The sequence below is a fragment of the Mus musculus genome, chromosome 9 (assembly GCF_000001635.26).
Source record: "Mus musculus strain C57BL/6J chromosome 9, GRCm38.p6 C57BL/6J".
In the NCBI taxonomy this organism is placed as follows: domain Eukaryota; kingdom Metazoa; phylum Chordata; class Mammalia; order Rodentia; family Muridae; genus Mus; species Mus musculus.
Genome location: NC_000075.6, coordinates 120,960,529 through 120,976,721, shown reverse-complemented (window position 1 = coordinate 120,976,721; position 16,193 = coordinate 120,960,529). Strand labels below are relative to the sequence as shown.

Genomic DNA, 16,193 nt, shown 5'->3' with positions numbered 1-16,193 from the left:
TGCACACAGACAAGGAGAAAGACATACACATGCATGTGCACACACATACATATGCATGACACATGCATACACCCATGCATATACATACCTATGTATACATACATGCACAAATACATACATACATACATACATATACAAACAGAAAGACATATTCATACACATATTCACATATATCCCCTTGACTCTGATCAGAGAGGCAATTCCTTCATTGTCATAGGAACAGCTTGCTATAATACTGTGGCTCAAGTATACAGTGCCTACCCAGTAGAGCCTTACTTCTGAGCCAAGTCCTCACACTTGCCAGGTCACATGACAACTACTACTGGAATGTTCTTTCTTGGCAGGAATTACTCCAGCCATATCCCACGGTCAGCTGCTGTCTCACGTGCTGTCGCCGTGGAGACCCTTGCTTTAGTCTCTAAGCACTTAGTGAAGTCTCTTGGCAATTGTGCACCTTAACCCTGTATCTCACTAGATCTTTCTCTGGGTAGGCTCTAGTCTATGCCTAATCCCACAAGAGGTCCATAACACTCATTTCTTGCCAATTAAACCCGTTCCTTCCCTTCACTTACTTTGGGCCTGGCTCTTGTAGATAGTTCCATCAGGCCTAAAAGGTTTCCCAAACCAGCTCTCTTACATTCAACACTTCAAACATACTGGCTTTAATGGCTGGAAACAGATGTAATTATGAACAGCTGCTAAGCAATAAGGGCGTTTTACCTGCCCTGTGGAGAGCTGAGAGACCTGGCCAGCCTCAAGTGAAGGAGGAAGCAACTGTGGATAAATTTCATCCAGAAAATAATTGTGTCTTACGGGTGGAAAGAAAAACACTGAGGCCCCCATCTTGCCATCTATGGCTTCTGGTCAAGCAGATTCAGTGCAGCCCCGACTCCGAGAAGCAGGAATCCAGTTAGGCTGAGCAGTGAGGCCAGGAGAGGCCAGAAGAAGGAAGGGAAGTACCTAGCTAAACCAGAGCTTGCTCTCCCAGCCTGCTGCCTGCAGATCTGCAGAGCCATGCAGGGCTGGCTGTGTCCCTTGTCCCCTTTGGCCCCAGTGCTAGGAGCCACTGTCTTGAGCTTTATCCTTCCTCCTCACACAGCTCCACCTCTGCCTTCGTGTCAGATCCCACAAATGGGAGAAAATGCCATAGTTGTCTTTCGGAGGCCAACTTACTTCACTCAACATGGTGAGCTCTCTGCCCATTCTCCTGCCAACTATCCTCTCCTTCTTCCTCTCAGCCCAAGTTGCCATGGTCATGGTGTCTTTTCACAGTGACAGAGCCCTCACTCAGACATGGGTGATTCCCTTTTTGAGGCATCTCCAGATTTCTTTCAGCTCATTTCCTTATTTAGGGGCCTCACATGCTTTTGTGAGGAGATAAACCTCTAAATGAACTCGGAGGAGCCTCACATGCACCCAGTTCCCAGTGCAGCTCAGTAAGACTGTGTGAAAAATCTCTGTCCATCCATCTGAGATGTGCTCAGTCAGCATCCTGTGGAGGTCATGAGGCACACAGGAGTCTTACATGGAACAGTGTGGGCTAACATGAGGTGAGACCTTCACAGCTGCCAGAGACGTCTGGGAAGACCCACAATGCACCCCACAACACATGATAGAAGGCAGGAGAGGAACTGGTCCATGGTGGCTCTCCTCAGATCCTGCCCTGGCGACAGACAGCAGAGGGAGGGCGACGGTGTCTTGAGAAGCATTCAAGAGAAACAGCTTTGAAGACACATTAAACACACACACACACACACACACACACACACACACACACACACACACACACAGCTGAGAAGACAGAGCATGTAAGAGGCCGGCAAAAGGGCTGAATGGCAAATCTGTTTTTGAAACTGAACTCTGTGAAGTTGAGTTGTCATAGTTACTTGCTTGTTTTTACTTGTACCTGTGAGATCTGAAGCCCAAAGAATTAAAAATAATCCTCCTGTGTGATGTGTGTGTCTGGAACAAGTGCCACGGAGCACCTGGGCTGCCTCTGGTGCATCCTGTCTATCGGCACTGCCCGGGCCTGTCAGGGATGCTCAAGTGCCTCAGCTTCGCTTTGCCACACAGGCTCAGCAAAGATATTAACAGTCATAAACAAACACCACAGCCAGGGCCTGTACACACACATACACACCACAGCCGGGTAGAAGCAGGTTTCCCCAAGCTTCATGAGGGCTCCTAGGAATCATGTTTCTTGACAATTTCCTGAAGCCTGTGGAGATGAGCAACATAGTCCATTCTGATATGCAGGCTTGGAGCTGTCTCTGAATGGCCAGCAAACCAGTCATTGGCTCTCACAGCCCTGGCTGCACACTGATTGAAGGTCAGTGCCACCTTCAAGGTCCTGCCACTGCTAGAGGGCCCAGGGTTGTTCCTCATGCTGGGCTGCCATGTGAGAAGCTGAAGTTGAGATTAGAGGACCAGAACCTTCCACAGAGTAGTCTGTACAAAGAATCTGCCTTACCTGTGAGCCCGGGAAGACCTGAGGGCCAGTCTGTGGGATGGCTGTGTCTCTCACCAACATTCAGGCTATTTCAAGTGTTCCGTGCATGCTGAGTGGATGGATGCTGCCTCAATGCACCGTGTTAACAGAGCCATAGCAGAGGGCTGAGGAGTCACGCTAGGTGTTACTCAAAGCATGTTTCCAGGTTTTATGTATTTATATAGACTGTATGTATAATATGTACATACATGTGTATAAGCACACACATATGCATGTGTATATGTACATATTAAACTACAGCCCCAGAATTATGTCCAAACTTTCCATTCACTAGACACAAAGTTTAGGTTAACTAGACACAAACTTTTGGTTAACTAAACTTTTGTGTCTATAACTATAGACAGAACATAGAATCACCTCATAAGAGTCTCAATGACGGGATTGTCTATGTTTGCTTGACCTGTGAGCATGTCTGTGGGACTTGTCTTAATTATGTCTGCTGATATGGGAAGGCCTGGCCTGCCGTGGGCAGTACCATTTCCTAGGCAGGGCATTCTCTACTGTTTAGGGTTAGGTGAATTGGGCTAAGCACTGGCTGCCAAGCAAGCAAGCAAGTTTTCTTTTCTTTCTTTTTCCCCTGCTGTGGGTGTGCTGTGACTTTACGTTTGAAGTTCCTGCCTTGCCTTCCCCACAGCGATGGGCATAAGCTAGAATAACCTCTTTCTCCTCTAAGCAGTTGTTTGTCAGAGTTTTTACACAGCCGCAGAAATGAAACTGGATAAAACTCACCTTAATACTAAGGTCAAATTCCCCAGCTCTAATGATTGGTGAGCTCCGTGTATTCAGTGTAATTTTTGTTTCTGTTTTGGTTTGATGTTAGCCAAACACTGCCTATCAGATTATCATGACTGGGACCAAGGAGCCACAGCTAAGTGTCCTTGACATCTTAGACTGCCCCCCTCTAGCCTTTACCACATTGCAAGGTCACTCCAGCCCCAGAGGAGACTTCAAGACTGAGCTCTTCAGACTTATTCTGCTTCCCCGGCTTCCTTTCCACTTAGTCATCTCTCTGGAGAAACTCTTCCCCGGATTTCCATAATCATTTTATTAAACTTTCTGGATGCTGGCAGGGTGGTATGTTGCTGGGTTATTTTAAAGCTCACCTAGAAGCCAGCTTGCTGCTGTATGTTATTGACGCTGTGGGGTCCTGACAGGATCTCGCCTTTTTATGGGACTTGTTTATCCTGATGCCCCCACTTCCTCCTCTCCAGCCTTCTTTTGATCTACGTGAGCATGTGTAGTGTTGCACCTCAGTCAATCTGTTATGTCTTTTTTTTGTTTTGTCAGGGAGAAAGGGTGTATTCTGGGTCACAGTTCATAGTAGGGAAGGCATGGTGGCAGCAACCTGAGGTGGCTGGTCACGTCACATCCACAGTCAGCTCAGCTCACGTTCTCCATCTTACTCAGTCTGGGACCCCAGCCTGGAATGGTGCTGTGCCCCCTTTAATTAATCAATCAATCAACTTTACATCCTGACTCCAGCTCCCCTTCCCTCCCACCCCATTCCCTCCACTCCTCTTCCCTCTTTCTTCAGAAGAGGGAGGTCTCCCATGGGTATCAACCAAGTCCCAGTAAGACGTGGCACATCTTCTCCTACTGATGTAAGATGAGGCAGCCCAGCAAGAGGAAAGGGTTCTCAAGGCAGGCAGCGTTGTCGGAGACAGCCTCCACTCCTACTGTCAGGAATCCTACAGGAAGACCAAGCTGTAACATCTGTGCAGAGGGCCTAGGTCAGTCCTGAGCATGATCCCTGGTCTCTGTGAGCCCCTATGGGCCCAGGTTAGTTGATCCTGTGGGGGTTTTTTGTGGAGTACTTGACTCCTCTGGCTCCTTCAATCCTCCCTCCCTCTCTTCCTCAGGATTCCCCAAGTCCTGCCTAATATCATCAGTTTCTATCAGTTGTTGGGTGAAGCCTCTCTGATGATGGTTATACTAGGCTCCTGTCTGCAAGTACAGCAGAGTATCATTACCAGTGTCAGGGGTGGGTTCCCTCTCATGGCGCGGGTCTCAATCTGGGAAGGCATTGGTTGGCCACTCCCCCAATTTCTGCCCCATCTTTACCCCTGCACATCTTGTAGGCAGGACAAATTGTAGGTTGAAGGTTTTGTGGTTGGGTTAGTATTCCAGTTCCTCCCCTGGGAGTCTTGCCTGGTTACAGGAGCTGGCCACACCCCACCCTACCCTCATTGCTAGGAATCTTAGCTAGGATCACCCTCATAGATTCCTGGGAGTTTTCCATTTACGTTGTTTCTCTCAGTCCTCTCCATCTGTCCTCTCACCTGATCTGTCCTGTTACCATCCCCACCCCCACTTCTGTTCAGTTCCTTCCCCTTGTCTACCTACAATGCCTATTCTATTTCCCCTTCTCAGTGAGATTCGCATGTCACTTCTTGAGCCCTCCTTGTTACTTGGCATCTTTGGTCTGTGAATTGTAGCATGGCTGTCCTGTACTTTATGACTAATACCCATTTATAACTGAGTACATATCATGTTTGTCTTTCTGTATCTGGGTTACTTCAGGATGATCTTGTCTAGCTCCATCCATTTGTCTGCAAATTTCATGATGTCATTGTTTTTTAACAACGGAGTAATATTCCATTGTGTAAATGTACCACATTTTCTTTATCCATTCTTTGATTGAGGGATATCTAGGTTGTTTCCAATTACTGGCTATTACGAATAAAGATGCTATGAACATAATTGAACAGGTGCCCTTGTGGCACAGTAGAGAATCTTTTGGGTGTATGCCCAGGAACAGTGTAGCTGGGTCTTGAGGTAAAACTATTCCTAACTTTTTGAGAAATTGCCAAATTGATTTCCAAAGTGGCTGTACAAGTTTGCACTCCCACCAGCAATGGAGGAGCGTTCCCCTTGCTCCACATCCTCACTAGCATGTGCTGTCAATTGAGTTTTTGATCTTAGCCATTCTGCTGGGTGTAAGATGGAATCTCAGAGTACTTTATGACTAATACCCAGAATCTCGATTGTTTGGTTTTTTCCCTTGATGAGTATGAAGTATCCTCCCTCATCTCTTTTGATTAATTTTGGTTGAAAGCCTATTTTGTTAGATATTAGAATGTCTATAGCAGCTCGCTTCTTGGGTTCATTTGCTTGAAAAGCCTTTTTCCAGCCCTTGATGTTGAGGTAGTGTCTCTCTTTGATGTCGAGGTATATTTCTTGCATGAAGGATGGATTGTTTTTGCATTCATTCTGTTAGCTTGTGTCCTTTTATTTGGGAATTGAGTTCACTGATGTTGAGAGTTATTAATGACCAGTGGTTATTAATTCCTGGGTTTGTGTGTGTGTGTTGGTTGTGTGTGTGTGCATGTGTTTCCTTTCTTTAGGTTTTGCTGGTGTGAAGTTATTTATTTCTTGTGTTTTCTAACCTCCTTAGGCTGAAGTTTTCCTTCTAGAATCTTCTGTAGGGCTGGCTTTGTGGATAGATTAGTTTAAATTTGGTTTTGTCATGGAGTTTCTTGCTTTCTCCCTCTATGGTGATTGAAAGGTATAGTAGTCTGGGCTGGATTTGTGGTCTCTTAGAGTCTGCCCAGTCTCTTCTGGCTTTTAGAGTCTCAGTTGAGCAGTTGGGTATAATTCTAACAGTCTGACTTTATATGTTACTTGACCTTTTCTCTTGCAGGTTTTAGTATTCTTTCCTTGTTGGATATTTAATTTTATTATGTGGCAAGGGAATTTTCTTTTCTGTGCCAACCTATTTTGTGTTCTGTAAGCTTCTTGTATGTTTATAGGTATTACTTTATTTGAGTTAGGAAAATTTTCTTCTATGATTTTGCTGAAAATAGTTTCTAGTCCTTTGAGTTTGGAATCTTCTCCTTCCTCGATTCCTATTATTCTTAGTTTGATCTTTCATAGTGTCCCAGATTTCCTGGATGTTTTGTGTCAGTAACTTTACATTAACATTTTTCTTTCACTGGTGTATCAATTTCCTCTATGCCTCAGATTCTCTCTTCCATCTCCTATGTTCTGTTGGTGATGCTTGCATCTATAGTTCTTGTTCTCTTCCCTGGGTTTTCCCTCTCCAAGATTCCCTTGGTCTGTGTTTTCTTTATTGCTTTTTATCCTGTTTTCAGGTCTTGAACAGTTTCATTCATTTCCTTCACCTTTCGATTGTATTTCCTGTACTTAATTAAGGGATTTATTCATTTCCTCTTTACGGGCATCTATCATCTTCCTAAGATTGGATTCAGCAGTGATGGAATAGCCAGGGCTTGCTGTAGTAAGATTAGCTGGGCTCTGGTGGTGCCATCCTGCCCTGGCTGTTGTGTTCTTATGCTCTAGTCCTCTGGGTTTGGGGTTGTTATAGGTTTAGGTGCTGATTTCTGAGTTTATCTTTGTTAGATTGGGCGGGCAGGGGCAGGGGCGAGGAGAGGTTGTTGTTGTTTGCATGTTTCCCCCTTAGTTTTGTTACTTTTCTGGTCTTCTGGCATGAGTGGCCTGGGTTTCTGGTCTTCGAGTCTGATAGGTGTCTCTACTGGACTTTTTTGTGGCCTGTGTTAATTTTGGGTTTTGGGTACCAACATTGCCTCTGGGGTCCCAAGAACCTGTTATGGCTTCCAGAAAAGCACAGGTCTTTTGTTCAAGTTGTGGGTCAGAATATGTAGCCAAGATACTGGGGTGCAGTTGATGGCTGTTGAGTGTGCTTTAAGGGGAGCTGATAGACATAGGCTGGGTCTTACCTGGGGTCCCTGGTGTCAGCGTGGCCTCCAGGAAAGCAGGCAGAGTTATGGGCCAGAATATAGAGCCCAGAGGCTGGGGTACAGTTTACAGCTACTGAGTGTGCTGTAAGGGGAGTTAGGAGGCATAAGGCAGGATCTTACCTGGGGTCCCCAGTACTGGCCTGGCCTCTGGGAACACAGGTGAACTTGTGGGGCCTGTATGTCTTTTATTTTGTCTCTGCTAGCTTTAGTGGTAGCAGTGAGATTGTAAATACTTTCCACAGGAGGCTGCAGAAATGGCTCAATGGTTGAGAGTCCTCTATTCTCTCCCACAGGACTGGTATTCAGTCCTCAGCACCCAGAATGGATGGCTGAACAGCCACCTGAAATGTCAGTTCCAGGAGACCCAGTGCCATCTTTTGGCCTCTACAGGCACCAGCACTCACGAACACAGGCCTGCTCTGTTTTGATGCAGGGCCTCAGGTAGCCCATGCTGACCTTGAACTCCTCATACTTCTGTCTGCCTCCCAAGTGCTGTGATAACAAGCCAGTGCCACAGGCCTGGCTCGGTTATGGGGTAATGGGGCTGTGACCTGGGGAAGTGTCTCACTGCACACATCTGGACAGCTGCAGCTGTGACTTCTAACATTTGCACACACTTTTTCTCCATCCTCCTACTCTGCAGCTCCAGCAACACAAACCTGTCCCGGCTACACTCCCTGCTCACGTGGAGGTCGTCTTTCCTGTGTGTTCCAACTGATGTTCTGTTCAACTTCACTGACCTTTCATTTTGTTATTGAACCAGTCCTGCTGTGTTGTTTTTTTCTTCCATTTAAAAAAATATTTATTAGCATGTGTGCATGAGAGTATGCGTGTGACCACCTGTGGGAATCCATTCTCTGCCACCGTTGGTTCCTTCTTATCCTATTTTTAGAGTGTCAGTAACTGACGGTTCATTTTGGGTCAGAGGATGTTGGTTTTGATGCTCTTGGCTGTTTGTTTGCATGCTAATTTCACATTTCATCCTGGTTGTCATGCAGTTCTATCTGGTTGGAAACACTAATATTTTTGTTCTAGCAGCCAAAATGGCTCTGTAGATTCAGCCACAAGTTGAGACTCGTGCTTCAGACCTGGTCAAAGGTTCCCAAGTGCTGGGTGACTCCCTGGTGTGTCCCTGCCCCGGGGGCCTAGGTTGGGATAGGAGACTTCGAGGTCTTTGGTATGCAGTCAGATCATCCCATGTCTGCACAGCGAGGTGGGTGAGCAGAGCCCGGGCATGGCCTCCCATTTTCTGTCTGTTGTGAAGCTGTCTATGTGAAGCTGCACGTCAAAAGTCAACACTATTAGAACAGAAGGAGTTTCAACTGTGGGTTGCAGTTAATGGCTGCTGTCACGCCCACTGAGGGGCTATGGGGCTGGGGCTGAGGCTGAGGGCACACCAGAAAGAAAGCTAAGGAGTAGGAGACTTTACGCCCTCCGAGCTCAGGAACTTTCTGCTCCCCACATCTCCTGGACATCTCTCTCTCTGTCCACTTCTCTGTGTAGACTCGTGGAGCTGGGGCTTTGGGGCAGACTGCAGCCCAGGTGTCTGTGGCCTTCTGCCCAGACCTGCCTGCTGTTCTTGCCTGGACAGTGTGCTTGAGAGCAGGTCTTACATCCTGCCCTCCATGGAACCCAGCAGCTCTGAAACTTTCCATAGTTGTAACATCTAACGCACTCCTCCTTACAAGTCAGCAACGGCTATTAAAGTCCAGGAGTGCCCCAACTCTCATTGATTTTAGTAAGCTCTTTCAGTTTGCTTAAGAAAATTGTACTATGGGCTGGAGAGATGGCTCAGAGGTTAAGAGCACTGACTGCTCTTCCGAAGGTCCCGGGTTCAAATCCCAGCAACCACATGGTGGCTCACAACCATCTGTAATGAGATCTGTCACCCTCTTCTGGAGTGTCTGAAGATAGCTATAGTGTACTTACATATAATAAATAAATAAATAAATAAATAAATAAATAAATATGACAGCATTTACTTCCTCCTCCATCCAACTTCTCCCACATCCCCCAGCATAGTCCCTGCCCAACTCTATCCTTTAAAAACCCATTAGGTCACGTTAGTGCTGTCCTTATGTGCTCAGGTGTGCGACCATCCACTGGTTCATAGGACATAAAGAATGTTTCTCCCTCCCACAGCAGCCATCCCGTCCCCTCTCTATGGAGCACCTTCCCCTCTCTATGGAGCACTGAGAGCACCTCCCCTCTTCTATGGAGCACTGAGCACCTCCCCTCTCTACCCTGTCCTTGCCCAGGTGACAAGTGCTGAGAATTGATGGCTGCAGTGTCATGTCCTAAAGACAGCATGTCACAGCCTCTCCACCCTCCACAAAGGCTGGCATCATGGTCCTCTCTCCTGGGCACTTAGTTGTCCCTGTAGTTTCCCATTTGTGCTTCCTAGGCAGGCTTGGGGGTAAAGGCAATTTCATTGCAGCTTATGGTGTGACTTCAGGAAGCAGCACAGCCTCTGCGTGCACCACATGTGTATGCAGCCCCCCTCGAGGCTGTGGGTGGCTGTGTGAGCAGTGAGCAGACCTGGACAGGTCACAGACTGTAAGCCTGTGCTTACTCTCACCACCAGGATGCCACAATCGCCATTTGAGACAGCCATCCTTATGTGCGGTTCTCTAAGTAACCACGTTTCTGACACACCAGGAAGAGGGTCTCAGTGGAGGCGCCAGATCCAGCTTAGGATCCATGTACCCCCAAGTCCTCAGGCTCCTCCTGAAAATGAGGGACACGAATCCCACCTTAGTTGCCACAATCAAGTGGAAAGGCATGGAATTCTTTTGTAGTGGCGGTGACCTGAGGCTGGCTAGCCTCAGCTTCCTGAGGCCAGGAGCGGGGGAGCTGGGCTTTGTGGGGCTCACTATCCTCCAGTGTTACCTAGAACATACTAAATGCTTATCTTGCAAAGTGACTATGTATGGACTACTGTATGGGCCTGACCCTCATCTAACAGCAACAAGTCAGGGACGGGCCAACTGAGGCTGTCTTCTTGCGTTTTAGGTAACGTCCAATGAGAGGCTCTTGGAAAGCCTCAAGAACACCGGCAGCCTTCTGCAGGCCCTGGAGCGCCTGGCTCCAGCTCACAGGTATGAGGAGCCAAGTGACTGACTGCTTGCTCAGAGCAAATGCTCTGAACCATTTTTGCCCCTCTCTCCCTCCTCACTTATCAGGGCCAATATCTTGTGGCCTGTCAATATACAACTGGGCTCCTCCTACTGGAGAAGGAACACACGCCTGATGGTAGAAGACCGTGGGAGTCAGCAGAGGTAGCCTTGACCCTGACAGCATCATCAGGCTGCCTTCCTTAGCCCTTCTTTGCCAGGTGATCTAACACCCAGCAGCTGACAGTGGAGGGATAGCTTCACCTCTCCCCCTCCCCCACTAAACAGTCTGTTGAGACCATCTGAGTGAGACCTATGGACTAGGGGTCACCCAAGGAGTATGTCATCCACACTGGAGACAGACATGGTTATCTCAGCAATGACACTTGGTGGACTGACAGCCTCTGAGTGGTAGGTACCTAATCTGGAAAGCAGGGTTACTGCTGACAACCCCACCAGTCAGTTCAGTGCTGCAGCCTGGCTAGGGTGAGGCTTGGTGAGCACAGAGCCCAGGGAGATGGCTCTGGTCCCTGCATCCCCTACTCTGGGGAAGAGCCACTTCTAAAGGGAGCCCAGCCTTCACTGGTATCTGGCATTCCATTGTTTGGTTTCACACACAGTATCTGGGGTTTGTATCCATATGAAGGAAGCTGTAGCTGTGGCCTGTGAGGTTGATGCTATGCAGCAGCTCACATCCAGTCCTGTGGGGTTAGGAAGAGAGGCTGGCTTGGATAGTGCCGTCCTTCTCATCTGCTGGGCCCCTTGGTGTGAGGCAGAGGCCAGGGACAGCCACCAGTGCTGACCAGTGCTCAGGATGGCTGAGCCACTGAAGAGGGAGGTGGTCAGCTAGCTCCCTAAAGCCCTTCCTTGCCAGCCATCTGGGTCTCTACACCTGCTGGGGCTCTTTGCCCTGAGACCAAAGGTAGCTTATTTTTGTGTTGGACCTAAATTTGGATCAAATGTGTCCAAACGAGGCTTAACGTTCTGCAAGGCAGTGTGTAACCTTTCCGCCCACCCCCAGGACATAGGCAGACCTTGCCTTGTCTCTCAGGGTTTGTTCAGATGTCCCCACCTGCAAAGGCCGGATGAGTGGGTGGCACTGCTCTGCTCAGACTGCCCTGCCAGGAGGCTGGCCTTCCATCCATGCCAGCCCTTCTGGGGCTTTGGTGGGCAGCGTGGCACCACAGGACTGTCCCGGACTCTGCCAGAAGCAGGCCAAGTTCAAAGACATTCCACCACCCCTCAGGGCCTTTGATGCGCAGAACAGGAATTCATGGCACTGTCCCTCGGTGGCAGCCCTGTCCGATGGACTGCAGCTTTCATGCGGCACCCCACCACCCACCCCATTACGCACAAACAGCTATTTCCTTGCCTTGGGGGTGCCACCCGTGGTCTAACGTTCTCTTCAGGGGCTGCCGAGTGCCATGTTTTTCTTTGTTCCTAGCCAGGTTTACATGCATTCTCAAACAAAACAAAGTTTCTGTTTTAAGCTCCTAATTGCCCACTTGCAGTCTCCTAGTATTATCCCACAGTGCATGGAGGTGAGAGCCCACAGTGGACAGGAGCTGGCAGTGCAGAGAGGAAGGGGTTAGAGTCAGGGTGGAGAGAGAGATTTAGGAACCAGGGGCTGGGCAGGCTGGCTACACCTGTCCACCAACTCGCACAGGCAGACTCAAATGGCTGGTGGTGCCCAGGGCCTGGGCTGAGGTGCAGTGGAGAGGCCCAGCCTCATTAGGAGGTTTGACCCCTATACATTACTTTTCTCTTCCACAGCTCACCCGTCGACACTATCGTGGCTTCCTTGGCCCTGGAACTCCTCCAGGCAGTTGGGCATTAGACACGGCCATCCTGTGGCACAGTGTGGTCAGATCCCACACCATCCTTTCTCACCAGTCTCAAGTGGAGCTAATAAAATCAATGGGCCAGAACCTCATGTGTCAAACCCTCTCACTGACTGACCTATTCCTCTCTATGTGGAGGTCAAGTGGCCTCCACTCAGGTGAGCCACAGCCCTTAGCAGCAGCTAGGGAGCAGGCCTGTCTAAGCCCCACTTTCCTCTGGTGTTGCATGGCCACTTCCTTTTCAAGGACAGAGAATTCCAAGAATCCTAGGGAGGCCTGGGTGAGACTTGCACGCACAGCAAGTTCAGTTTGCATGCAGGAGTGCAGGACACTAGAGTCCAGCAGTTGTGGGGATGCTGGTGTCAGGGCACATTTGCTTCTCCCAACTGGCCCTCATTCCTTACAATCTATGCCATGTGCCAAGTGACAATTCTGGGGAGGAGTGTGCACACATGAGCCATGTCCAGAAGCAGCTGGCCCAGGTTGGGCCAGTGGGCAGAGGGCCCCTTCTGTAGTAGGGAAGCTGGTCCTACTGCTAGCAGCAGCCTTGCCTTGACACGGACACGGTGATATGGAGAGCCTGCCAGCTCCCATTTAGCCCCATGATGAAAACAGCCATACCATGCCCAACCAACCGCAAAGGCCTCAGCTTCCTGGGCCAGGCAGGCCCTCCTCTTGCCTACAAGGCCCCTTGGTATGACTGGACTCAGGGCTCCACTGTCCTGAGCAGGAATTGGATGAGGTGACAGACACAGAAGCACTAAGGATTCCATGCAGCTAAGAGTGGTCTTTCACCAAGCTGTGTGCCCATGTGGACCTGGCCTGGCTGCATTATGCAGTGATTGTGGCTAAGTGTCCTAAGGAAGCAGGTTCGGGTCTTAGCTCCCCTTTCTGCCCAGTGCTTGAGTTCTGGAATCTTGCTAGAAGCTGCTTCAAAACAACAAGACATTCCTCTTCCTCTCCCCTTTTCAGAAGAACATAGAACAATCTAAACCAGGAAGGCTTTAACATTCCAGGACATTCTGCCAGGTGATTTTACAGGCAAGGGGCCTGGGGTGTGAAGCAGGGTTGCTGTCTTGCTAGACACTAGGCCTGGCAGCCACCGCCCACGCCTCCCATTCCCTGCTTCTCCCACTCAAGGTGATATGGCTTGCTCCCCAAGCTTATAAACTACTGTGGAATAGATGAACACACTGGCTAGTGGGGGGAAGGAGGCAAGCACAGCTCCTCCTCTGCCCCGCCTCCCTGCCCTGTGCTGGCCCAGGCTCCAGCCTGCACTGCAGCCTCACTCCCTAACTCCAGCAGCCACTAAGCACACCAGGCACAGACAGAAGCAGAGCACCAGGCAGGCGGCTGGCCCCAGCTCAAGCCTTTGCCCTAAACCATAGCCTGAAAGTAGGGGCTGGTTGTGCTGCCCTCAAGAAATACCAGAAAGTAAGTGGCCACAGCTGCCCTGAGGATACCTAGGTAGCTGTGGTGGCCATCTTTTGTTTTCTGTGTGCACTCACAGACTCCGGGGACCCTGGGCTGGCATATCCTGTGCTCTATTCCAGCAGAGAGCTGCTGCACAAGGTGAGTGGAGGGTTTGCTCCCCCATCCCAGCCAGCTCACAAACGGCCTTTACTCCCTTCCCCAGACACTGAAAAACCAGCCACAGTCCGGGTGGCTCAGCTGTGGTAACCTCAAAGGCAGCACAAGAAGGCAAAGAATCATTGGCCTCTTGTGACTTTCTTGGTCATATGGTTGGCCTAGGCAGAAGCTTGGGACCCCAGTGGTAGAGGATGTGACTAGCAGCTTTAACCAAGAGGCAACAGGCCCAGAATCACAGATGCTACTCAACCTTGTGCAGCAGGTAGTCTCTTTGTTTTTGTAGTGGCTCTGTTCAAGACCCCATATGCCCCAAGGGCAGCAGCCATGTTCTACTTTTCTATTGATGCACTCAGCCACACTGGAGTCTTTTACTGAATGCTCACTAAAATGGCCATGTGACAGCTTATTTAGCTGTTGGGAGTTTCTATTACCCACAATGCTCTGCCTTTGACAGCACCTCAAGCTCTTGAGAATATCTGGCTTACAGTCTGCTGGCCCCACCCCAAACAGACACAGGGTGTGGTTTCTATTGTTCATGAAGATCTCTTGGAAATACAAATGGCACTCTTCCCAGTCTAAGAGGTCTTTGCCTCTCCTTTTGAAAAATTGTGTGCCTGTCCACCCCAGTGCACTGCTCTCTGGGGTCCGTTGCCTTCCACTTTGTGAAGACAGTGCCTTTTTAAAAACACAATCTCACTTTCATTTACTGGGTACCACTGCTGCTTGTGGAATGGGGAAGTTGGCTTCCCCTCTGCTACCTGGATCAACTCTGACCCGCTGAGTCATCTCACCAGCCTGAGGCAGGGTTTCTCTTGCCACATCTGGCTTTTTAAAAATACAGGCTCCAGAACTCCAACTAGGATGACCAGGTTTTCGCCTGCTGAGCCAGCCCTCTCTGGGGCTGCTTGCTTGGCCTCACCACTGACTGAAGAGACCTATAACTTCTTCTAATGTTGGCAGTTGAGGAGTCAGGGGTAGGAGAATGGACAGACCACATTCCACAATGCTGCCTTCTCCTTCAGATCTCACCAGTTTATAATTGTACTCAGGATACTACTTTCAGGAGGCAGTGTGGTAGAAGATCTCTCTCTAGAGAACAGACAGCCATCAGACCTGTCAGATCAAGAGCAGCTGCTTATCTTGCCAGCACCTTTCACTATCAGGACCCAGATCAAAGTACCTCATCTGTGCCCTTGGCGTGGTGGCTGCTGCAGAGGAAGGAGTCAGGTGTCTAGCTCCCAAGGACAGCTCAAAACTGGAGCTGCAGTCAGAAAGCTGCTCTGGAAGCCCCATCTTCCCTTCCCTTCACCTGCACCTGTGTCAGAACCAGGACAGCTGCTTAGGAGCTCCCACCTACAGCATTGCTTCAGACGTGTGGGTGCCTGCCAGCATCCTGTGCACCTCACCCCTCCAGGCATGCCTCTGTGAATGCTGCCCTACCGAGTGTGCTAAAGTGCTAGTAGAGTATGGTGTTTGCTTTCCTACAAGCCTCCAACCACTGCCCGTGAGGCATGCCTACATCTCAGACAGCACCCATCTGCACTTCTGTCCCTTTGCCACCTCTGCAGGTAGGACTTGGCTCTGTATCATCCTTGTGCTTCTAGGTATTCCAGAACTACCACCATACGGAATACCCTGCTGCGGTCCCTCACATAAAAGGGTGACTGGAGTAAAGCTCTACCCCTGTTAGCCGGACCCCACCAAGGTATCTCTGAGGACTTCCTCACAGGACCCTCTTCCTCCTGTGAATTTAACAGGCACAATCTTAAGACTCAGGAAAGCACAACACAAATTCTCACTTTTTAGAAAACCCAACCACGAGTTGTAACACATCTTTCTTTGTAGGAAATGTGTACAAAGTCTGCTTGACAGACCTACCACCAAAATGACAGATCATCTGGCAGGCCACAGGGAAGGAGCCCATTTTGGTTTTAAGATCAGATAAACACGGTTACTGGTTGAAATGACTAGAAGGGTTGTCCTCTCCAAGTGAGCCTCACTAGCAATGATGTTTAAGTTCAAACCCAGGCAGAGCCTCACTCCTGCAGTGGGACGGCAGCAGCCTAAGGAGGCTTAGTCAGCTTAGTCAGCTCCAGCTCTAGCTGCTGCTCAGTGTAGCACAGAGACTACTGCAGGAAGCCTGCCTGCTCCTGGGCGAGAGGGTGAGCTGAAGGGCTGGTTACACAGGCTTCCTCAGCCCTTTGGTCAGAAGTGCAGTCAGCCAGTGACAATATTCAAGGCCTACAAAGGCTTCCTTCCTGTGGTTTGCCTGGGTTTTGATGTGACACTGCTAAGGGTCACCGAGCACTCCCATCCAGACTTGGTCCTTCTCTACCCAGACAGCCCGGGTACCCCGACAGCGCCCCTTCCTTCCCCTGGGCAAGCTGGGCGCCTTCATCACCCTGAGCAACCATCTCACGAC

At 49.5% G+C, this 16,193-nt stretch overlaps 1 protein-coding gene across 8 annotated transcripts in view; it reads left to right on the top strand.

Moving 5' to 3' along the window:
- Ulk4 (unc-51-like kinase 4) overlaps positions 1–12,268 on the top strand; it is a 321,706-nt gene extending 309,438 nt beyond the window's left edge. For all 8 annotated transcript variants that reach the window (XM_030244183.1, XM_006512024.4, XM_030244182.1 and 5 more), the window contains 2 exons: positions 10,240–10,325; positions 12,114–12,268. In XM_030244183.1, coding sequence (XP_030100043.1) covers positions 10,240–10,325; positions 12,114–12,177 — 150 coding nt within the window. In that variant the 3' untranslated portion in view covers positions 12,178–12,268. The remainder of the gene's footprint in view (positions 1–10,239; positions 10,326–12,113) is intronic.
- Positions 12,269–16,193: the final 3,925 nt, after the last annotated feature.